The sequence below is a fragment of the Myxine glutinosa genome, chromosome 7 (genome assembly GCF_964187855.1).
Source record: "Myxine glutinosa chromosome 7, kmMyxGlut1.1, whole genome shotgun sequence".
NCBI lineage: Eukaryota > Metazoa > Chordata > Myxini > Myxiniformes > Myxinidae > Myxine > Myxine glutinosa.
This window is the reverse complement of record NC_136267.1, coordinates 56377273-56402865: the sequence shown is the minus strand read 5'-3', so window position 1 is coordinate 56402865 and position 25593 is coordinate 56377273. Positions and strand designations below refer to the sequence as shown.

The 25593-nt window shown below is 43.1% G+C and overlaps 1 protein-coding gene across 3 annotated transcripts in view; it reads left to right on the top strand.

The window, feature by feature from the left end:
• Positions 1 to 25593, top strand: part of LOC137431273 (uncharacterized) — a 354360-nt gene that overhangs the window by 92097 nt on the left and 236670 nt on the right. For all 3 annotated transcript variants that reach the window (XM_078781777.1, XM_078781775.1, XM_078781776.1), the window contains exon 4: positions 21498 to 21578. In XM_078781777.1, coding sequence (XP_078637903.1) covers positions 21498 to 21578 — 81 coding nt within the window. The remainder of the gene's footprint in view (positions 1 to 21497; positions 21579 to 25593) is intronic.

The window sequence follows — 25593 nt, the reverse complement described above, 5'->3', positions numbered from 1 at the left end:
TCTTGGAAAAACCGAAAAACCTACCACCTCCATATCTCCCAAAGTGCTGAAAATAAAAAATTGAGATGTGACTCATTGTAAAGAACTCTCCATGGGGAATAAAATATGTTAATGATGATGCCATCGGTTACGTGGTTCGGCCGCCATCTTGGAAAAACCGAAAAACATTGCACCTCCATATCTCCGAAAGTGCTGAATAGAAAGAATTGAGACATGGCTCATTGTAAAGAACTCTCCATGGGAAATAAAATATGTTAATGATGACGTCATCGGTGACGTGGTTCGGCCGCCATCTTGGAAAAACCGAAAAACCTTGCACTTCTATATCTCCGAAAGTACTGAACAGAAAAATTGAGACATGGCTCATTGTAAAGAACTCTCCATGGGGAATAAAATATGTTAATGATGACATCATCAGTCACGTGGTCGGCCGCCATCTTGGAAAAACGGCAAAACTTTGCACCACGAAATCTCCAAAAGTGCTGATCAGAAAAAATTGAGACATGGCTCATTGTAAAGAACTCTCCATGGGGAATAAAATTTGTTAATGATGACGTCATATGTCAGGTGGTTCGGCCGCCATCTTGGAAAAACCGAAAAATTTTGCACCTCCATATCTCTGAATGTGCTGAATAGAAAAAATTGAGACATGGCTCATTGTAAAGAACTCTCCATGGGGAATAAAATATGTTAATGATGATGCCATCGGTCACGTGGTCGGCCGCCATCTTGGAAAAACGGCATAACTTTGCACCACTATATCTCCAAAAGTGCTGAACAGAAAAAATTGAGACATGGCTCATTGTAAAGAACGCTCGATGGGGAATAAAATATGTTAATGATGACGTCATCAGTCACGTGGTTCGGCCACCATATTTGTCCTAAATGGCCGATAAAAAAGTACATTCCGGCAAGTCCTCGGTCTCTGACCGATTTTTCATTTGTCTGTTTGTCTGTCTGTTTGTCTGTCTGTCTGTTTGCAGCACTGCGTCTACACCGTTGCACGTAGAATCGCCAAACTTTGCACACATATTGGTCTTGCCCTCGAATAGACTGTGCCCAATTGATGACGTCATCGGTGACGTGGTTCGGCCGCCATCTTGGAAAAACCAAAAAATTTTGCACCTCTATATCTCCAAAAGTGCTGAACAGAAAAAATTGAGACATGGCTCATTGTAAAGAACTCTCCATAGGGAATAAAATATGTTAATGATGACGTCATCAGTCACGTGGTCGGCCGCCATCTTGGAAAAACGGCAAAACCTTGCACCACTATATCTCCAAAAGTGCTGAACAGAAAAAATTGAGACATGGCTCATTGTAAAGAACTCTCCATGGGGAATAAAATATGTTAATGATGATGTCATATGTCACGTGGTCGGCCGCCATCTTGGAAAAACGGCAAAACTTTGCACCACTATATTTCCAAAAGTGCTGAACAGAAAAAATTGAGACATGGCTCATTGTAAAGAACTCTCCATGGGGAATAAAATTGGTTAATGATGACGTCATATGTCACGTGGTTCGGCCGCCATCTTGGAAAAACCGAAAAACTCTGCACCTGCACATCTCCAAAAGTCCTGAAAAGAAAAAATTGAGGCATGGCTCATTGTAAAGAACTCTCCATGGGGAATAAAATATGTTAATGATGACGTCATCGGTCACGTGGTTCAGCCGCCATATTTGTCCTAAATGGCCGATAAAAAAGTACATTCCGGCAAGTCCTCGGTCTCTGACCGATTTTTCATCTGTTTGTCTGTCTGTCTGTCTGTCTGTTTGTCTGTCTGTTTGCAGCACTGCGTCTACACCGTTGCACGTAGAATCGCCAAACTTTGCACACATATTGGTCTTGCCCTGGAATAGACTGTGCCCAATTGATGACGTCATCGGTGACGTGGTTCGGCCGCCATCTTGGAAAAACCGAAAAACTTTGCACTTCTATATCTCCGAAAGTACTGAACAGAAAAAATTGAGACATGGCTCATTGTAAAGAACTCTCCATGGGGAATAAAATATGTTAATGATGACGTCATCGGTCACGTGGTCGGCCGCCATCTTGGAAAAATGGCAAAACTTTGCACCACGAAATCTCCAAAAGTGCTGAACAGAAAAAATTGAGACATGGCTCATTGTAAAGAACTCTCGATGGGGAATAAAATATGTTAATGATGACATCATCAGTCACGTGGTCGGCCGCCATCTTGGAAAAACGGCAAAACCTTGCACCACGAAATCTCCAAAAGTGCTGAACAGAAAAAATTGAGACATGGCTCATTGTAAAGAACTCTCCATGGGGAATAAAATTTGTTAATGATGACGTCATATGTCAGGTGGTTCGGCCGCCATCTTGGAAAAACCGAAAAATTTTGCACCTCCATATCTCCGAAGGTGCTGAACAGAAAAAATTGAGACATGGCTCATTGGAAAGAACTCTCCATGGGGAATAAAATATGTTAATGATGACGTCATCGGTCACGTGGTTCGGCCGCCATCTTGGAAAATCCGAAAAACGTTGCACCTCTATCTCCAAAAGTGCTGAACAGAAAAAATTGAGACATGGCTCATTGTAAAGAACTCTCCGTGGGGAATAAAATATGTTTATGGTGATGTCATCGGTCAGGTGGTTCAGCCGCCATATTTGTCCTAAATGGCCGATAAAAAAGTAAATTCCGGCAAGTCCTCGGTCTCTGACCGATTTTTCATTACTTGCTGGAAAAATATTTCCAGCAAGTATGTTGATCTGTTCGTTTGTCTGTTTGTCTGTTTGTCTGTTTGTCTGTCTGTCTGTCTGTCTGTTTGCAGCACTGTGTCTACACCGTTGCACGGAGAATCGCCAAACTTTGCACACATATTGGTCTTGCCCTGGAATAGACTGTGTCCAATTGATGACGTCATCGGTGACGTGGTTCGGCCGCCATCTTGGAAAAACCGAAAAAATTGGCACCTCTATATCTCCGAAAGTACTGTACAGAAAAAATTGAGACATGGCTCATTGTAAAGAACTCTCCATGGGGAATAAAATATGTTACTGATGACGTCATATGTCACGTGGTCGGCCGCCATCTTGGAAAAACGGCAAAATTTGCACCACTATAGCTCCAAAAGTGCTGAACAGAAAAAAGTGAGACATGGCTCATTGGAAAGAACTCTCCAGGGGGAATAAAATATGTTAATGATGACGTCATCAGTCACGTGGTTCTGCCGCCATCTTGGAAAATCCGAAAAACTTTGCACCTCCATATCTCCGAAGGTGCTGAATAGAAAAAATTGAGACATGGCTCATTGTAAAGAACTCTCCATGGGGAATAAAATATGTTAATGATGACATCATCAGTCACGTGGTCGGCCGCCATCTTGGAAAAACGGCAAAACTTTGCACCACGAAATCTCCAAAAGTGCTGAACAGAAAAAATTGAGACATGGCTCATTGTAAAGAACTCTCCATGGGGAATAAAATTTGTTAATGATGACGTCATATGTCAGGTGGTTCGGCCGCCATCTTGGAAAAACCGAAAAATTTTGCACCTCCATATCTCTGAATGTGCTGAATAGAAAAAATTGAGACATGGCTCATTGTAAAGAACTCTCCATGGGGAATACAATATGTTAATGATGATGTCATTGGTCACGTGGTTCGGCCGCCATCTTGGAAAAACCGAAAAACTCCACCTCCACATCTCCAAAAGTCCTGAATAGAAAAATTGAGGCATGGCTCATTGTAAAGAACTCTCCATGGGGAATACAATATGTTAATGATGATGTCATCGGTCACGTGGTTCGGCCGCCATATTTGTCCTAAATGGCCGATAAAAAAGTACATTCCGGCAAGTCCTCGGTCTCTGACCGATTTTTCATTTGCCTGTCTGTTTGTCTGTTTGTCTGTCTGTCTGTTTGCAGCACTGGGTCTACACCGTTGCACGTAGAATCGCCAAACTTTGCACACATATTGGTCTTGCCCTGGAATAGACTGTGCCCAATTGATGACGTCATCGGTGACGTGGTTCGGCCGCCATCTTGGAAAAACCGAAAAAATTTGCACCTCTATATCTCCGAAATGGCTGAATAGAGAAAATTGAGACATGGCTCATTGTAAAGAACTCTCCATGGGGAATAAAATATGTTAATGATGACGTCATCAGTCACGTGGTCGGCCGCCATCTTGGAAAAACGGAAAAACTTTGCACCACTATATCTACAAAAGTGCTGAACAGAAACAATTGAGACATGGCTCATTGTAAAGAACTCTCCATGGGAAATAAAATATGTTAATGATGACGTCATCCGTCACGTGGTCGGCCGCCATCTTGGAAAAACGGCAAAACTTTGCACCACTATATCTCTATAAGTGCTGAACAGAGAAAATTGAGACATGGCTCATTGTAAAGAACTCTCCATGGGGAATAAAATATGTTAATGATGACGTCATCAGTCACGTGGTCGGTCGCCATCTTGGAAAAACTGAAAACTTTTGCACCACTATATCTCCAAAAGTGCTGAACAGAAAAAATTGAGACATGGCTCATTGTAAAGAACTCTCCATGGGGAATAAAATATGTTAATGATGATGCCATTGGTCACGTGGTTCGGCCGCCATCTTGGAAAAACGGGAAAACTTTGCACCACTATATCTCCAAAAGTGCAGAATGGAAAAAATTGAGAGATGGCTCATTGTAAAGAACTCTCCATGGGGAATAAAATATGTTAATGATGACGTCATCTATCACGTAGTTCGGCCGCCCTATTTGTTCTAAATGGCCGATAAAAAAGTACATTCCGGCAAGTCCTCGGTCTCTGACCGATTTTTCATCTGTTTGTCTGTCTGTCTGTTTGCAGCACTGCGTCTACACCGTTGCACGTAGAATCGCCAAACTTTGCACACATATTGGTCTTGCCCAGGAATAGACTGTGCCCAATATCTGACGTCATCAGTCACGTGGTTTGGCCGCCATCTTGGAAAAACTGAAAAACTTTGCATCTCCATATCTCCGAAAGTGTTAAACAGAAAAAATTGAGACATGGCTCATTGTAAATAATTCTCCACGGGGAATAAAATGTTAATGATGACGTCAGAGGTCACGTGGTTCGGCCGCCATCTTTGAAAAACCGAAAAAATTTGCACCTCCATATCTCCGAAAGTGCTAAACAGAAAAAATTGAGACATGGCTCATTGTAAAGAACTCTCCATGGGGAATAAAATATGTTAATGATGACGTCATCAGTCACGTAGTTCGGCCGCCATCTTGGAAAATCCGAAAAACTTAGCACATCTATCTCCGAAAGTACTGAATAGAAAAGATTGAGACATGGGTCATTGCAAAGAACTCTCCATGGGGAATAAAATATGTTAATGATGACGTCATCGGTCACATGGTTCGGCCGCCATCTTGGAAAATCCGAAAAACTTAGCACCTCTATCTCCAAAAGTGCTGAATAGGAAAAATTGAGACATGGCTCATTGTAAAGAACTCTGCATGAGGAATAAAATATGTTAATGATGCGCCATATTTGTCCAAAATGGCCGTTAAAAAAGTACATTCCGGCAAGCCCTCGGTCTCTGACCGATTTGTCTGTTTGTTACTTGCCGGAAAAGATTCCGGCAAGTATGTTGATCTGTTCGTTACTTGCCGGAAAAGATTCCGGCAAGTATGTTGATCTGTTCGTTTGTTACTTGCCGGAAAAAATTTTCCGGCAAGTATGTTGATCTGTTCGTTTGTCTGTTTGTCTGTCTGTCTGTCTGTCTGTTTGTCTGTCTGTTTGCAGCACTGCGTCTACACCGTTGCACGTAGAATCGCCAAACTTTGCACACATATTGGTCTTGCCCTGGAATAGACTGTGCCCAATTGATGACGTCATCGGTGACGTGGTTCGGCCGCCATCTTGGAAAAACCGAAAAACTTTGCACTTCTATATCTCCGAAAGTACTGAACAGAAAAAATTGAGACATGGCTCATTGTAAAGAACTCTCCATGGGGAATAAAATATGTTAATGATGACGTCATCGGTCACGTGGTCGGCCGCCATCTTGGAAAAATGGCAAAACTTTGCACCACGAAATCTCCAAAAGTGCTGAACAGAAAAAATTGAGACATGGCTCATTGTAAAGAACTCTCGATGGGGAATAAAATATGTTAATGATGACATCATCAGTCACGTGGTCGGCCGCCATCTTGGAAAAACGGCAAAACTTTGCACCACGAAATCTCCAAAAGTGCTGAACAGAAAAAATTGAGACATGGCTCATTGTAAAGAACTCTCCATGGGGAATAAAATTTGTTAATGATGACGTCATATGTCAGGTGGTTCGGCCGCCATCTTGGAAAAACCGAAAAATTTTGCACCTCCATATCTCTGAATGTGCTGAATAGAAAAAATTGAGACATGGCTCATTGTAAAGAACTCTCCATGGGGAATACAATATGTTAATGATGATGTCATTGGTCACGTGGTTCGGCCGCCATCTTGGAAAAACCGAAAAACTCCACCTCCACATCTCCAAAAGTCCTGAATAGAAAAATTGAGGCATGGCTCATTGTAAAGAACTCTCCATGGGGAATACAATATGTTAATGATGATGTCATCGGTCACGTGGTTCGGCCGCCATATTTGTCCTAAATGGCCGATAAAAAAGTACATTCCGGCAAGTCCTCGGTCTCTGACCGATTTTTCATTTGTCTGTCTGTCTGTCTGTCTGTCTGTCTGTCTGTTTGTCTGTCTGTTTGCAGCACTGCGTCTACACCGTTGCACGGAGAATCGCCAAACTTTGCGCACATATTCGTCTTGCCCTGGAATAGACTGTGCCCAATTTATGACGTCATCGGTCACGTGTTTCGGCCGCCATCTTGGAAAAACCGAAAAACTTTGCACCTCCATATCTCCGGAAGTGCTGAATAGAAAAATTGAGACATGGCTCATTGGAAAGAACTCTCCATGGGGAATAAAATATGTTAATGATGATGTCATCAGTCACGTGGTTCGGCCGCCATCTTGGAAAAAACGAAAAACTTTGCACCTCCATATCTCTGAAAGTGCTGAATAGATAAAATTGAGACATGGCTCATTGTCAAGAACTCTGCATGTGGAATAAAATATGTTAATGCTGACGTCATCGGTCACGTGGTTCGGCCGCCATCTTGGAAAAACCGAAAACTTTGCACCTCAACATCTCCGAAAGTGCTGAATTGAAAAAATTGAGACATGGCTCATTGAAAAGAACTCTCCATGGGGAATAAAACATGTTAATGATGACGTCGTCGGTCACGCGGTGCGGCCGCCATCTTGGAAAAACGGGAAAAAATTTCACCTCCTTATCTCCGAAAGTGCTGAATAGAAAAAATTGAGACATGGCTCATTGGAAAGAACTCTCCAGGGGGAATAAAATATGTTAATGATGACGTCATCAGTCACGTGGTTCTGCCGCCATCTTGGAAAATCCGAAAAACTTTGCACCTCCATATCTCCGAAGGTGCTGAATAGAAAAAATTGAGACATGGCTCATTGGAAAGAACTCTCCATGGGGAATAAAATGTGTTAATGATGACGTCATCGGTCACGTGGTTCGGCCGCCATCTTGGAAAATCCGAAAAACGTTGCACCTCTATCTCCAAAAGTGCTGAACAGAAAAAATTGAGACATGGCTCATTGTAAAGAACTCTCCGTGGGGAATAAAATATGTTAATGATGATGTCATCGGTCAGGTGGTTCAGCCGCCATATTTGTCCTAAATGGCTGATAAAAAAGTAAATTCCGGCAAGTCCTCGGTCTCTGACCGATTTTTCATCTGTTTGTCTGTCTGTCTGTTTGCAGCACTGCGTCTACACCGTTGCACGTAGAATCGCCAAACTTTGCACACATATTGGTTTTGCCCAGGAATAGACTGTGCCCAATATCTGACGTCATCAGTCACGTGGTTCGGCCGCCATCTTGGAAAAACTGAAAAACTTTGCATCTCCATATCTCCGAAAGTGCTAAACAGAAAAAATTGAGACATGGCTCATTGTAAATAATTCTCCACGGGGAATAAAATGTTAATGATGACGTCATATGTCACGTGGTTCGGCCGCCATCTTGGAAAAACCGAAAAAATTTGCACCTCCATATCTCTGAATGTGCTGAATAGAAAAAATTGAGACATGGCTCATTTTAAAGAACTCTCCATGGGGAATAAAATATGTTGATGATGATGCCATCGGTCATGTGGTTCGGCTGCCATCTTGGAAAAACGGCAAAAACTTTGCACCACGATATCTCCAAAAGTGCAGAATGGAAAAAATTGAGACATGGCTCATTGAAAAGAACTCTCCATGGGGAATAAAATATGTTAATGATGACGTCATCGGTCAGGTGGTTCGGCCGCCATCTTGGAAAAACCGAAAAACTTTGCACCTCCATATCTCCGAAAGTGCTGAACAGAAAAAATAGAGACATGGATCATTGTAAAGAACTCTCCATGGGGAATAAAATATGTTAATGATGACGTCATCAGTCACGTGGTCGGCCGCCATCTTGGAAAAACAGCAAAACTTTGCACCACTCTATCTCCAAAAGTGCTGAACAGAAAAAATTGAGACATGGCTCATTGTAAAGAACTCTCCATGGGGAATAAAATATGTTCATGATGATGTCATATGTCACGTGGTCGGTCGCCATCTTGGAAAAACGGCAAAACTTTGCACCACTATATTTCCAAAAGTGCTGAACAGAAAAAATTGAGACATGGCTCATTGTAAAGAACTCTCCATGGGGAATAAAATATGTTAATGATGACGTCATCGGTCACGTGGTTCAGCCGCCATATTTGTCCTAAATGGCCGATAAAAAAGTACATTCCGGCAAGTCCTCGGTCTCTGACCGATTTTTCATCTGTCTGTCTGTCTGTCTGTTTGCACCACTGCGTCTACACCGTTGCACGGAGAATCGCCAAACTTTGCACACATATTCGTCTTGCCCTGGAATAGACTGCCCAATTTATGACGTCATCGGTCACGTGTTTCGGCGGCCATCTTGGAAAAACCGAAATAATTTGCACCGCTATATCTCCGAAAGTTCTGAACAGAAAAAATTGAGACATGGCTCATTGTGAAGTACTCTCCATGGGGAATAAAATGTGTTAATGATGACGTCATCAGTCACGTGGTTCGGCTGCCATCTTGGAAAAACCGAAAAACCTAGCACCTCTATGTGTCCAAAAGTGCTAAATAGAAAAAATTGACACATGGCTCATTGGAAAGAACTCTCCATGGGGAATAAAATAGGTTAATGATGACGTCATTGGTCACGTGGTTCGGCCGCCATCTTGGAAAATCCGAAAAACGTTGCACCTCTATCTCCAAAAGTGCTGAACAGAAAAAATTGAGACATGGCTCATTGTAAAGAACTCTCCGTGGGGAATAAAATATGTTAATGATGATGTCATCGGTCAGGTGGTTCAGCCGCCATATTTGTCCTAAATGGCCGATAAAAAAGTAAATTCCGGCAAGTCCTCGGTCTCTGACCGATTTTTACTTGCCGGAAAAGATTCCGGCAAGTATGTTGATCTGTTCGTTTGTTTGTCTGTCTGTTTGTCTGTTTGTCTGTTTGCAGCACTGCGTCTACACCGTTGCACGTAGAATCGCCAAACTTTGCACACATATTGGTCTTGCCCTGGAATAGACTGTGCCCAATTGATGACGTCATCGGTGACGTGGTTCGGCCGCCATCTTGGAAAAACCGAAAAACTTTGCACCTCTATATCTTCGAAAGTGCTGAATAGAAAAAATTGAGACATGGCTCATTGTAAAGAACTCTCCATGGGGAATAAAATATGTTAATGATGACGTCATCAGTCACGTGGTTCGGTCGCCATCTTGGAAAAACCGAAAAACTTTGCACCACTATATCTCCAAAAGTGCTGAATAGAGAAAATTGAGACATGGCTCATTGTAAAGAAGTCTCCCTGGGGAATAAAATATGTTAATGATGACGTCATCAGTCACGTGGTCGGCCGCCATCTTGGAAAAACGGCAAAACTTTGCACCACTATATCTCCAAAAGTCCTGAATAGAAAAACTTGGGACGTGGCTCAATGTAAAGAACTCTCCATGGGGAATAAAATATGTTAATGATGACGTCATCAGTCACGTGGTTCGGCCGCCATATTTGTCCTAAATGGCCAATAAAAAAGTACATTCCGGCAAGTCCTCGGTCTCTGACCGATTTTTCATCTGTCTGTTTGTCTGGCTGTTTGCAGCACTGCGTCTACACCGTTGCACGTAGAATCGCCAAACTTTGCACACATATTGGTCTTGCCCTGGAATAGACTGTGCCCAATTGATGACGTCATTGGTCACGTGGTTCGGCCGCCATCTTGGAAAAACCGAAAAAAAATTGCCGTGAAAAAAACAAAAATTGACACATGGCTTCTGGTAAAGAACTCTCCATGGGGAATAAAATATGTTAATGTTGACGTCATAGGTCACGTGGTTCGGCCGCCATCTTGGAAAAACGGCAAAACTTTGCACCGCCATATCTCTGAAAGTGCTGAACAGAAAAAATTGAGACATGGCTCATTGTAAAGAACTCTCCATGGGGAATAAAATGTGTTAATGACGACGTCATCAGTCACGTGGTTCAGCCGCCATATTTGTTCTAAATGGCCGATAAAAAAGTACATTCCGGCAAGTCCTCGGTCTCTGACCGATTTTTCATTCATCTGTTTGTCTGTCTGTCTGTTTGCAGCACTGCGTCTACACCGTTGCACGTAGAATCGCCAAACTTTGCACACATATTGGTCTTGCCCAGGAATAGACTGTGCCCAATATCTGACGTCATCAGTCACGTGGTTCGGCCGCCATCTTGGAAAAACTGAAAAACTTTGCATCTCCATATCTCCGAAAGTGTTAAACAGAAAAAATTGAGACATGGCTCATTGTAAATAATTCTCCACAGGGAATAAAATGTTAATGATGACGTCAGAGGTCACGTGGTTCGGCCGCCATCTTGGAAAAACCGAAAAACTTTCCACCTCCATATCTCCGAAAGTGCTAAACAGAAAAAATTGAGACATGGCTCATTGTAAAGAACTCTCCATGGGGAATAAAATATGTTAATGATGACGTCATCAGTCACGTAGTTCGGCCGCCATCTTGGAAAATCCGAAAAACTTAGCACATCTATCTCCGAAAGTACTGAATAGAAAAGATTGAGACATGGGTCATTGCAAAGAACTCTCCATGGGGAATACAATATGTTAATGATGACGTCATCAGTCACGTAGTTCGGCCGCCATCTTGGAAAATCCGAAAAACTTAGCACCTCTATCTCCAAAAGTGCTGAATAGGAAAAATTGAGACATGGCTCATTGTAAAGAACTCTGCATGAGGAATAAAATATGTTAATGATGCGCCATATTTGTCCAAAATGGCCGTTAAAAAAGTACATTCCGGCAAGCCCTCGGTCTCTGACCGATTTGTCTGTTTGTTACTTGCCGGAAAAGATTCCGGCAAGTATGTTGATCTGTTCGTTACTTGCCGGAAAAGATTCCGGCAAGTATGTTGATCTGTTCCTTTGTTACTTTCCGGAAAAATTTTCCGGCAAGTATGTTGATCTGTTCGTTTGTTTGTCTGTCTGTTTGTTACTTGCCGGAAAATTTTTTCCGGCAAGTATGTTGATCTGTTCGTTTGTCTGTTTGTCTGTCTGTTTGTCTGTTTGTCTGTCTGTCTGTCTGTTTGCAGCACTGCGTCTACACCGTTGCACGTAGAATCGCCAAACTTTGCACACTTATTGGTCTTGCCCTGGAATAGACTGTGCCCAATTGATGACGTCATCGGTGACGTGGTTCGGCCGCCATCTTGGAAAAACCGAAAAACTTTGCACCTCTATATCTCCGAAAGTACTGAACAGAAAAAATTGAGACATGGCTCATTGTAAAGAACTCTCCATGGGGAATAAAATATGTTAATGATGACGTCATATGTCACGTGGTCGGCCGCCATCTTGGAAAAACGGCAAAACTTTGCACCACTATATCTCCAAAAGTGCTGAACAGAAAAAATTGAGACATGGCTCATTGTAAAGAACTCTCCATGGGGAATAAAATATGTTAATGATGATATCATCCGTCACGTGGTTCGGCCGCCATATTTGTTCTAAATGGCCGATAAAAAGTACATTCCGGCAAGTCCTCGGTCTCTGACCGATTTTTCATCTGTCTGTCTGTCTGTTTGCAGCACTGCGTCTACACTGTTGCACGTAGAATCGCCAAACTTTGCACACATATTGGTCTTGCCCTGGAATAGACTGTGCCCAATTGATGACGTCATCGGTGACGTGGTTCGGCCGCCATCTTGGAAAAACCGAAAAACTTTGCACCTCTATATCTCCGAAACTACTGAACAGAAAAAATTGAGACATGGCTCATTGTAAAGAACTCTCCATGGGGAATAAAATATGTAAATGATGACGTCATCGGTGACGTGGTTCGGCCGCCATCTTGGAAAAACCGAAAAACTTTGCACTTCTATATCTCCGAAAGTACTGAACAGAAAAAATTGAGACATGGCTCATTGTAAAGAACTCTAGATGGGGAATAAAATATGTTAATGATGACGTCATTGGTCACTTGGTTCGGCCGCCATCTTGGAAAAACCGGAAAACTTTCTATATGTAGAATCTTTCTATACGTAGAATAGCCAAACTTTGCACACTTATTTGTCTTGCCCTCTAATATACTGTGCCCAAATGATGACGTCATCGGTCACGTGGTTCGGCCGCCATCTTGGAAAAAATTTGCACCTCCATATCTCCGAAAGTGCTGAATAGAAAAAATTGAGACATGGCTCATTGTAAAGAACTGTCCATGGGGAATAAAATATGTTAATGATGACGTCATCAGTCACGTGGTTCGGCGGCCATCTTGGAAAAACCGAAAAAAATTTGCACCTCTGTATCTCCGAAAGTACTGAACAGAAAAAATTGCGACATGGCTCATTGTAAAGAACTCTCCATGGGGAATAAAATATGTAAATGATGACGTCATCAGTCACGTGGTTCGGTCGCCATCTTGGAAAAACGGCAAAACGTTGCGCCACTATATCTCCAAAAGTGCTGAACAGAAAAAATTGAGACATGGCTCATTGTAAAGAACTCTCCATGGGGAATAAAATATGTTAATGATGACGTCATATGTCACGTGGTCGGCCGCCATCTTGGAAAAACGGCAAAACTTTGCACCACTATATCTCCAAAAGTGCTGAACAGAAAAAATTGAGACATGGCTCATTGTAAAGAACTCTCCATGGGGAATAAAATATGTTAATGACGACGTCATCAGTCACGTTGTCGGCCGCCATCTTGGAAAAACGGCAAAACTTTGCACCACAAAATCTCCAAAAGAGCTGAACAGAAAAAATTGAGACATGGCTCATTGTAAAGAACTCTCCATGGGGAATAAAATATGTTAATGATGATGTCATATGTTACGTGGTCGGCCGCCATCTTGGAAAAACGGCAAAACTTTGCACCACTATATCTCCAAAAGTGCTGAACAGAAAAAATTGAGACATGGCTCATTGTAAAGAACTCTCCATGGGGAATAAAATTTGTTAATGATGACGTCATATGTCACGTGGTTGGCCGCCATCTTGGAAAAACGGCAAAACTTTGCACCACTATATCTCCAAAAGTGCTGAACAGAAAAAATTGAGACATGGCTCATTGTAAAGAACTCTCCATAGGGAATAAAATATGTTGATGATGACGTCATCAGTCACGTGGTTCGGCCGCCATATTTGTCCTAAATGGCCGAAAAAAAGTACATCCCGGCAAGTCCTCGGTCTCTGACCGATTTTTCATTTGTCTGTCTGTCTGTCTGTTTGCAGCACTGCGTCGACACCGTTGCACGGAGAATCGCCAAACTTTGCGCACATATTCGTCTTGCCCTGGAATAGACTGTGCCCAATTTATGACGTCATCGGTCACGTGTTTCGGCCGCCATCTTGGAAAAACCGAAAAACTTTGCACCTCCATATCTCCAGAAGTGCTGAATAGAAAAAATTGAGACATGGCTCATTGGAAAGAACTCTCCATGGGGAATAAAATATGTTAATGATGATGTCATCAGTCACGTGGTTCGGCCGCCATCTTGGAAAAAACGAAAAACTTTGCACCTCCATATCTCTGAAAGTGCTGAATAGAAACAATTGAGACATGGCTCATTGTCAAGAACTCTGCATGTGGAATAAAATATGTTAATGCTGACGTCATCGGTCAGGTGGTTCAGCCGCCATATTTGTCCTAAATGGCCGATAAAAAAGTAAATTCCGGCAAGTCCTCGGTCTCTGACCGATTTTTCATCTGTTTGTCTGTCTGTCTGTTTGCAGCACTGCGTCTACACCGTTGCACGTAGAATCGCCAAACTTTGCACACATATTGGTCTTGCCCAGGAATAGACTGTGCCCAATATCTGACGTCATCAGTCACGTGGTTCGGCCGCCATCTTGGAAAAACTGAAAAACTTTGCATCTCCATATCTCCGAAAGTGCTAAACAGAAAAAATTGAGACATGGCTCATTGTAAATAATTCTCCACGGGGAATAAAATGTTAATGATGACGTCATATGTCACGTGGTTCGGCCGCCATCTTGGAAAAACCGAAAAAATTTGCACCTCCATATCTCTGAATGTGCTGAATAGAAAAAATTGAGACATGGCTCATTGTAAAGAACTCTCCATGGGGAATAAAATATGTTGATGATGATGCCATCGGTCAGGTGGTTCGGCTGCCATCTTGGAAAAACGGCAAAAACTTTGCACCACGATATCTCCAAAAGTGCAGAATGGAAAAAATTGAGACATGGCTCATTGAAAAGAACTCTCCATGGGGAATAAAATATGTTAATGATGACGTCATCGGTCAGGTGGTTCGGCCGCCATCTTGGAAAAACCGAAAAACTTTGCACCTCCATATCTCCGAAAGTGCTGAACAGAAAAAATAGAGACATGGATCATTGTAAATAACTCTCCATGGGGAATAAAATATGTTGCTGATGACGTCATCAGTCACGTGGTTCGGCCGCCATCTTGGAAAAACCGAAAAACTTTGCACCTCCATATCTCCGAAAGTGCTGAATAGAAAAAATTGAGACATGGCTCATTGTAAAGAACTCTCCATGGGGAATAAAATATGTTAATGATGATATCATCGGTCACGTGGTTCAGCCGCCATATTTGTTCTAAATGGCCGATAAAAAGTACATTCCGGCAAGTCCTCGGTCTCTGACCGATTTTTCATTTTTCCGGCAAGTATGTTGATCTGTTCGTTTGTCTGTCTGTCTGTCTGTCTGTCTGTCTGTCTGTTTGTCTGTCTGTCTGTCTGTTTGCAGCACTGCGTCTACACCGTTGCACGGAGAATCGCCAAACTTTGCACACATATTCGTCTTGCCCAGGAATAGACTGTGCCCAATATCTGACGTCATCAGTCACGTGGTTCGGCCGCCATCTTGGAAAAACTGAAAAACTTTGCATCTCCATATCTCCGAAAGTGATAAACAGAAAAAATTGAGACATGGCTCATTGTAAATAATTCTCCACGGGGAATAAAATGTTAATGATGACGTCAGAGGTCACGTGGTTCGGCCGCCATCTTGGAAAAACGAAAAACTTTGCACCTCCATATCTCCGAAAGTGCTAAACAGAAAAAATTGAGACATGGCTCATTGTAAAGAACTCTCCATGGGGAATAAAATATGTTAATGATGACGTCATTGGTCACATGGTTCGGCCACCATATTTGTCCTAAACGGCCGATAAAAAAGGAAATTCCGGCAAGTCCTCGGTTTCTGACCGATTTTTCATTTGTCTGTTTGTCTGTCTGTCTGCAGCACTACGTCTACACAGTTGCACGTAGAATCGCCAAACTTTGCACACATATTGGTCTTGCCCAGGAATAGACTGTGCCCAATTGATGACGTCATCGGTCACGTGGTTCGGCCGCCATCTTGGAAAAACGGCAAAAGTTTGCACCTCTATATCTCCGAAAGTACTGAACAGAAAAAATTGAGACATGGCTCATTGGAAAGAACTCTCCATGGGGAATAAAAAAATGTTAATGATGATGTCATCAGTCACGTGGTTCGGCCGCCATCTTGGAAAAAACGAAAAACTTTGCACCTCCATATCTCTGAAAGTGCTGAATAGAAAAAATTGAGACATGGCTCATTGTCAAGAACTCTGCATGTGGAATAAAATATGTTAATGATGACGTCATCGGTCACGTGGTTCGGCCGCCATCTTGGAAACACCGAAAACTTTGCACCTCAACATCTCCGAAAGTGCTGAATTGAAAAAATTGAGACATGGCTCATTGTAAAGAACTCTCCATGGGGAATATAATATGTTAATGATGACGTCATATGTCACGTGGTCGGCCGCCATCTTGGAAAAACGGCAAAACTTTGCTCCACTATATCTCCAAAAGTACTGAACAGAGAAAATTGAGACATGGCTCATTGTAAAGAACTCTCCATGGGGAATAAAACATGTTAATGATGACGTCATCGGTCACGTGGTGCGGCCGCCATCTTGGAAAAACGGAAAAAAATTTCACCTCCATATCTTCGAAAGTGCTGAATAGAAAAAATTGAGACATGGCTCATTGGAAAGAACGCTCCAGGGGGAATAAAATATGTTAATGATGACGTCATCAGTCACGTGGTTCTGCCGCCATCTTGGAAAATCCGAAAAACTTTGCACCTCCATATCTCCGAAGGTGCTGAATAGAAAAAATTGAGACATGGCTCATTGGAAAGAACTCTCCATGGGGAATAAAATATGTTAATGATGATGTCATCGGTCAGGTGGTTCAGCCGCCATATTTGTCCTAAATGACCGATAAAAAAGTAAATTCCGGCAAGTCCTCGGTCTCTGACCGATTTTTCATCTGTTTGTCTGTCTGTCTGTTTGCAGCACTGCGTCTACACCGTTGCACGTAGAATCGCCAAACTTTGCACACATATTGGTCTTGCCCAGGAATAGACTGTGCCCAATATCTGACGTCATCAGTCACGTGGTTCGGCCGCCATCTTGGAAAAACTGAAAAACTTTGCATCTCCATATCTCCGAAAGTGCTAAACAGAAAAAATTGAGACATGGCTCATTGTAAAGAACTCTCCATGGGGAATAAAATATGTTAATGATGACGTCATTGGTCACATGGTTCGGCCGCCATATTTGTCCTAAACGGCCGATAAAAAAGGAAATTCCGGCAAGTCCTCGGTCTCTGACCGATTTTTCATTTGTCTGTTTGTCTGTCTGTCTGTCTGCAGCACTACGTCTACACAGTTGCACGTAGAATCGCCAAACTTTGCACACATATTGGTCTTGCCCAGGAATAGACTGTGCCCAATTGATGACGTCATCGGTCACGTGGTTCGGCCGCCATCTTGGAAAAACGGCAAAAGTTTGCACCTCTATATCTCCGAAAGTACTGAACAGAAAAAATTGAGACATGGCTCATTGTAAAGAACTATCCATGGGGAATAAAATATGTTAATGATGACGTCATCAGTCACGTGGTTCGGCCGCCATCTTGGAAAAACGGCAAAACTTTGCACCACTATATCTCCAAAAGTGCTGAACAGAAAAAATTGAGACATGGCTCATTGTAAAGAGCTCTCCATGGGGAATAAAATATGTTAATAATGACGTCATAGGTCACGTGGTTCGGCCGCCATCTTGGAAAAACCGAAAAACCTAACACCTCCATATCTCCGAAAGTGCTGAACAGAAAAAATTGAGACATGACTCATTGTAAAGAACTGTCCATGGAGAATAAAATATGTTAATGATGACGTCATCGGTCACGTGGTTCAGCCGCCATATTTGTCCTAAATGGCCGATAAAAAAGTAAATTCTGGCAAGTCCTCGGTCTCTGACCGATTTTTCATTTGTCTGTCTGTTTGCAGCACAACGTCTACACCGTTGTACATAGAATCGCCAAACTGCACACGTATTTGTCTTGCCCTGGAATAGACTGTGCCCAATTGATGACGTCATCGGTCACGTGGTTCGGCCGCCATATTTGTCCTAAATGGCCGATAAAGTAAATTCCGGCAAGTCCTCGGTCTCTGACCGATTTTTCATCTGTTTGTCTGTCCGCTTGTCTGTTTGCAGAACTACGTCTACACCGTTGCACATAGAATCGCCAAACTTTGCACACACATTTGTCTTGCCCTGGAATAGACTGTGCCAAATTGATGACGTCATCGGTCACGTGGTTCGGCCGCCATCTTGGAAAAGCGGCAAAACATTGCACCGCTATATCTCTGAAAGTGCTGAACAGAAAAAATTGAGACATGGCTCATTGGAAAGAACTCTCCATGGGGAATAAAATATGTTAATGATGATGTCATCGGTCACGTGGTTCAACCGCCATCTTGGAAAAACCGAAAAACTTAACACCTCTATCTCCAAAAGTGCTGAATAGAAAAAATTGAGACATGGCTCATTGTAAAGAACTCTCCATGGGGAATAAAATATGTTAATGATGACCATCGGTCACGTGGTTCGGTCGCCATATTTGTCCTAAATGGCCGATAAAAAAGTAAATTCCGGCAAGTCCTCGGTCTCTGACCGATTTTTCATATTTATATATATACAGTCACGTGAAAAAGTAAGTACACCCAATGTAAAGTTTTGACTTTTTCAACATATTTTAAGATACAGCTATTTGATCTTCATTTCAACAATATTGATAGATAAAGGTGATATAATATAACAAATATCATGAAAGATTTACATTTTGTCGGCCATTGTATAATTTAAATAAACATAAATGCAAATTTCACATGTGGAAAAAGTAAGTTCACCCCATCAAATGTTTAAAAAAAAATCTTTTTAACATATGTGGACATATCAATATTTGATCTTCATTTAAACAGTATCAAAGATAAAGGTGATCTAATTGAACAAAAAACAATGAAAGATTGACTTTGCAATAATTTATTCAACAAAAAATTAACAGAGATGCCATTTACTTCTGTGGAAAAAAGAAGTACACACTTGGCTCCAATAGGTGGTATTTCCCCCTTTGGCAGAAACAACCTCAAGTCGGCGTTTCTTATAACTGTCGACCAGTTTCTGACATCGACTGGGAGAAATTTTTGCCCACTGCTCCTTGCAGAATTCTTTCAGCTGTGCGATGTTTGAGGGGTTTCTTGCATGCACAGCTCGTTTCAAATCCCCCCACAACATCTGGATGGGATTTAGATCCGGGCTTTGACTTGGCCATTCCAGAACCCTCCATTTCTTTCTTTTCAGCCATTCCTTGGTGGATTTACTCGTATGTTTAGGGTCATTGTCATGTTGCAAGGTCCACCTTCGGTTGAGCTTCAAATTTCCGACAGATGGCCTCACATTATCCTGAAGCACCCTCTGGTACAATGAAGAATTCATCGTGGATTATATGATGGTGAGCTGCCCACGCCCTGCTGCAGCAAAGCTGCCCCAAACCATAATATTTCCACCACCATGCTTTACAGTTGGTATCAGGTTATTGTGGTCAAATGTTGTCTTTGGTTTTCGCCAAACATGTCTTCTGGTACTGTGGCCAAATAGCTCTACCTTTGACTCATCTGTCCAGAGCACATTGTTCCAGAAGTGCTGGTCTTTGCCGAGGTGTTCATTGGCAAACTTTAGTTTTGCCCTGATGTTCTTTCTGGACAGCAACGGTTTCCTCCTGGCACACCTCCCATGTATATCAAATTTGTGCAGCTTTTCTAATGGTGGATGTTGCCTGGTTTTGGCTTAGTGGTTAGGTTTTTTTATCCTCTCGCAGTTTACTGCTTACCTTTGTACCTTTTCAGGTTATTCACTGGACAGTAAACTGTGTAAATTTCAATAAAAACTGAAAAAATTGAAGTGTTCTCAAACTTTTGACCGGTCGTGTGTATGTGTATATATATATATATATATAAAACGAGATCACTTTATTCATAAAAAAAACTTCACCAATCAATCCACCTCTGGCCTGGCTCGTAAGCAGGAGATAGTTTGACGTTGCTTCTGCAAGCCCAGCAGTGCACTATTTTCTATCCTGATGAAATAATTTCGGTGAGAATGCAGGTGATAATTTGCCTACTCTCTCTCTCCTAATCAGAAAACACTGTAGAATAATTATTTTGCTTATAATTTCTCCCACAAGTTCAAACAAAAGGCATTATATGTGCGGCACTCAAGCAAGCAGCTGTTCTTAATTAACAGTTCCTGGCTGTCAGAGACAATTTGGCTTTTGTAAACCAGTGGTTCTATTTGAATACAAGCTTTTCGGAAATTGTTTAATTAACCGACAGATTCCACAAGCTACAACAAGGCGGCACAAGAGATGCTCAGTTCTATCCCTGAGGACCTGTCTAGAAGCACATGGCTGGCAGCATCTTGGAAGCAGGTGTGGGAAACGGCCGGGCCCACCGGCATCCACCGCTACATCTGGGACCCAGGAGGTGGCGTCGCAGGAGAAGACCTACCACGCCTGCAATGGACCTTGCTGAACCGTCTACGTACGGGGGTCGGCCGCTTCAAATCATCGCTGAAGATGTGGGGCCTGGCAGATAGCGCCGCGTGCAAGTGCGGCGATCCTGAGCAGACTGCCGAACACATAATTACCACCTGCCCCCTATACAGACCACCTTTAGAAGCCGGCCTCTTCGACGTAGGACCAGAGACGAGAGCATGGCTGCACGACACTGAGCTGGCCATCTGATGATACACGAAAGAAGAAGAGACTCCACAAGCAATCAAATGATACACTTCCACACTTTATTTTATATAAATCGTTATTGTACGTTTTTATTTGTCTTGTTCCTGGTTTTGGTTTCAGATTAAACCCATGTTTTGTCGTGTAGTCAAACGCATTGTGTCTCTTCCGTCTCACGTGCGCAATAACCACCATTATTGGAAGGTCGCTTCGAGAGTTGAGGCTGGTTCGGCTCATCCGTCCAAGGCTGTTGTTAACTATTTGCGGACACGACAATATTTAAATAGATTAAATGAAATATATTTTAACACTGAACTTCAACACAAACTTGACGTAGGCATAGGAGAGATCATTGCTGTGGTATGTATTGCCAGGAAGCGACACTGACGTTATTGTTCCAGATGTAACCCAAGTGAGGCTGTGGCGTTTTGTACCGAGATGCATGTTTATTTTAAATTCTGTGAGCAAAAGTTCATGAGGTCACGTTTTGTTTTCGTACTTGAAAACTGAGTTGACTGAAGTTTAGCAAAAGTTAATAATTCACCCCCACTTTTCCCGTTTCTCCAGCATTTCCCTTTCCCCACCTTTTATACTTAATAAAGTATATTATTTTATCCTTATAAAGGAATGGCTTCCCATGTATGTGTCATTTGCAAGGAATCTGTTATTTAATTTGTATTTCTGATGCTGCAAACAGCACAGCAGGTGTGCAAGATTGCAAAAAAAAAAAAAAAATGCTTCATCAAACTTTCTAAATCCTCTTCTATTGCAGGAAGTAATGAAATGCAGGGATACAAGTCAGAAAGATTGAGAGATCTCTTGGATAACGTTTCACCAAAAGAAGAAATATTAGGTTAGTAAAAAGTTATATGTTGCTTTGCAAATAATTGCAGTATTCTTTGATTGCATTTGAGAAGAAAAATATTTATTTTTATGCCTCCGCCATAGAAGTCACTGGAAGCGTTATGTTTTTGGGTGGTCCGTCCATGTGTGTGTGTCCGTGATAGGTTTTTTGTAACCACGTTAACTTGAGAACGGCTCAAGAGATATAAGCCATACTTGGTTCAAGTATGTATAATGATGTAATTATGTACTGATTCGATTATGAGGTCAAAGGTCATATCAGTTAAAATGTGTTACTTAGGAACAGCTGAAGGGATTGAAATCAATCACGGCGTCTAATTATGTCTAGATTATTATGTTGCCTAAACCTTTAATCCACCATGATATCACTGATGTGCTCCAGATCACTCATTTTGCTTTCTTTGTAAATCCGCTTATTCTCGCATCTGTCTTCAAATGTGTGCTGCAACACATAGGTGTTATTTTATGCTGCAGATGTAATCCTGAAATCTGTCATTCTCTCTCTCTCTCTCTCTCTCTCTCTCTCGCTCGCTCGCTCGCTCGCTCGCTCTTGCTCTCGCCCTCTCTCTCTCTTCTCTTTCTCTCTCGTCTCTCTCTTTCTCTCTCTCTTTCTCTCTCTCTTTCTCTCTCTCCTCTTCTCTCTCTCTTTCTCTTTCTCTCTCTCGTTCTCTCTCTCTTTATCTCTTTCTCTCTCTCTTTCTCTCTCTCTTTCTCTCTCTCCTTTCTCTCTCTCTTTCTCTCTCTCTTTCTCTCTCTCTTTCTCTCTCTCTCTCTCTTCTCTCTCTCTCTCTCTCTCTCTCTCTCTCTCTCTCTCTCTCTCTCTCTTCTCTCTTTCTCTCTTCCCTCTCTTTCTCTCTCTTTCTCTCTTTCTCTCTTTGTCTTTCTCTCTCTCTTTCTCTCTCTCTTTTTTTTTTTTTTTTTTTTGTATACTGAATCGAGGCTCGTGAAAGAGCTAACATTTACTTCACAAACAAATCAACCAGACAAACAAAACACACAAAACCGGAGCGGAAAACAAGATGGGGAGAGAAGGTGAAGCAAACAAACACAACATTTGAGAGCAGGGAGATGTGTGGAAGGGAGAGGGCTTGGGGGGAGGAGGCATGGGAAGGGGGGGGGGGGGTGGAGGGAGAAGTATAAAACACAAGGACACCAATGACTTCCAGGACAGAAGTTGGTATTTCAAAAAAGTGGAATTGGGGTGAAATTAGCGGGGGTAGAAAAGATCAAGGTTTTGGATGGGGGAAGATAAGAGATGGTGGTGAACAGCTGTTTTAAAGACCTGGAGGGTGGAGTGGGATTGAAGAGAGTGAGGGAGTTTGTTCCAGAGGCGGGAGAAAAGAGGAATGAAGGAGTGAAGGTGAGCAGAGAGTCTTGATTTTGGCAGTTTGACCATAAGAGGGTTGCAGGCAGATCTTGTGCGACCTGTAGGAATATTTGCGGGACAGAGCCCAGAGAGAGCTGGGGGGGCAAGGCCAGAGAGGAGTCGGTAGAAGATGGAAAGACCACCAACCTGCCTGCGGTGAGTGAGTGAGAGGCCCTTGGAGTTAGCTTCATCGCGGGAGATTCCAATGATTCTGAATGCTTTGGTTTCAACAGCGTGAAGACGAGCTAGGTGTGAGGCAGGAGCACCAGCCCAGAGGGGAGATCAGTATTCCATTGAGCTGCGGATGAAAGCCTTGTATGTGGTGAGGAGCTCAGGTGTGCCAAGGAAGGACTTCGCACGACGGAGGATGCCCAGTCGGCGACTGGCTTTGGAGGCCAGATTTGAAATGTGGTTTTCCCAGGAAAGATCATGGCAGATAGTGAGACCCAAAAGCTTGAGTGACAGAACTTCTTGGAGAGGATTATTCAGAAAGTGGATGGGAGGGTTGTCCAGTCGGTCTTTTCGGAGAGACATCGTAAGAGTGTGAGATTTGTCAGGATTGAAAGACATGTTCCACTTGTTTGCCCAGTCTGTGATTTTGTCCAGGTCTGCAGAGAGTGAGGAGGCAGCAGACTGCCGATCTGAGGGATGAAGAATGGAGCGACAGAGAGTAGAGTCATCAGCAAAGAGATACAGAGGATTTTCAAGAGAGTCAGAGAGATCATTGATGAAGACCAGAAAAAGCACAGGGCCTAGAACACTGCCTTGTGGAACTCCAGCCTGAACAGGAAGAGGAGATGAGAGAAACCCATTCAGGGCCACACGTTGACTACGACTAGAGAGGAAGTCCGCCAGCCATGCGTGGAGATTTCCATGGATACCAAAAGAGGAGAGTTTGGTGAGCAGAGCGGGGTGCCAGACCGTATCGAAGGCACGTGATATGTCAAGGGAGACTGCTCTAATTTCCTGTTTGGCATTGAGGACCTCCATCCATTGTTGAGAAAGCAGAAGCAGCATGTCCAGAGTAGAGTGTCCAGGTCTGAAACCAAATTGATGATCAGAGATCAAGCCATTGGAGAAGAGGAAAGATTTCATATCTGAAGCAATGATGGATTCCATGACTTTGCTGATAATTGGGAGAAGGCTGATTGGTCTGTAGTTGCTGGGATCTGTTTTTGCACCTTTTTTGTGCAAAGCGGTGATGTTGGCAGATTTCCAAGCAGATGGAAGATGACCTTGAGCAAAAGAGAGGGTGAAGAGAACAGAGAGAGGGAGTGAAAGAGCGGAAGAACAGGATTTTAGGACCCGTGGGCTGATGCCGTCAGGTCCAGTTGCAGAATCCGAGTCGAGGGTTGACAGAAACTTTTCCACCTTGTCAGGAGGAAAGGACACAGAGTCCAGGAGCAGCTGGGTATGACTGGGTACGGTGGGTACAGAGAGGGATGGGTTTGGGACACAAGATTTAGAGGCAAACACAGAGTTGAGGCATTCAGCTTTTTCACGTGCGGAGTCAGCCGTGTGGCCATTTGAGGTGAGGGAGGGGATGGAGGGGGAACAAACACCAGAAACAGATTTGACCAGACGCCACCAGGATTTGGAAGAGGGAGACAGATAAGAGAGTTCGGTCCTGAGAACGGAGAGATATTGTTTCCTGGCTCTCCTGAGGGTGGACACACACTTGTTTCGGGCTTTGTGAAAGGAAATGAGATTTCCTTCCGTTGGATTTGCTTTCCAGGAGACGAAAGCAAGTTGTTTCTGGGCAATAGCCTCACCACAAGATTCCGTGTACCATGGACGGGAGGAAGGGTATGACAACAGAAGACGAGATGGGATAAATCTGTGCATGAGAGAGAGCAGTTTGCTTTGGAAGAATTCCCAGGAAGAATTTATGTCAGAGGCAGTAGAGATGGGAGACCAGTCCAGATGATTGATGGCTGCTTGAAGACCGTGCCAGTTGGCCTAAGTGAAATGCCAGACTCGTCGACGCTGAGGAGGCTCTCTGAGAATGGTCAGAGAGATGTCCACTTTAACAAGCACATGATCAGAAGAGCCGATTGGAGCAGAAGAAGAGCAGCAGACATTTTCAGGGAAGTTAGTCATAACCAAGTCCAGAAGAGAAGATGCACAGTTGACTGAAATCCGGGTCGGGAAATTGACAGATTGTGTCAGTCCCAGTGAGTCACAGAAGTCCTTTGCTGAAGAGCCATGGCTGGTGAGAGAGGTACCCACACCCAGCCAACTGGCATGGTGACAGTTGAAATCACCACATATGAGGAAGAGAGAGTTGGGATGGGTAGATGGAAGTTGGTCCATATTCTCAGACAGCGAGATGTAGATGGAGTCATCACTGTTTGGTGGACGGTGCAACACACATATGAACAAAAGGTGGGAGCGAAGGGGAAGCCATAGCCAAAGGTATTCCTGGGGGTGAGGTGGAGAGAGGGCAGTGCAGGGCGAGTGAGGAAGAGAGTTTTTTATAAAGATAGCAACCCCACCTCCAGGACGAGGCTCAGGTCTATCATACCGGAGTAGGGAGTAACCTGGGAGAGATACCAAGGAATCAGAGACATCATGAAGGAGGAAAGTTTCTGTTAAGCAGATCACGTCTGGTTTGTCAGAAGCAACCTGTATGGAGAGA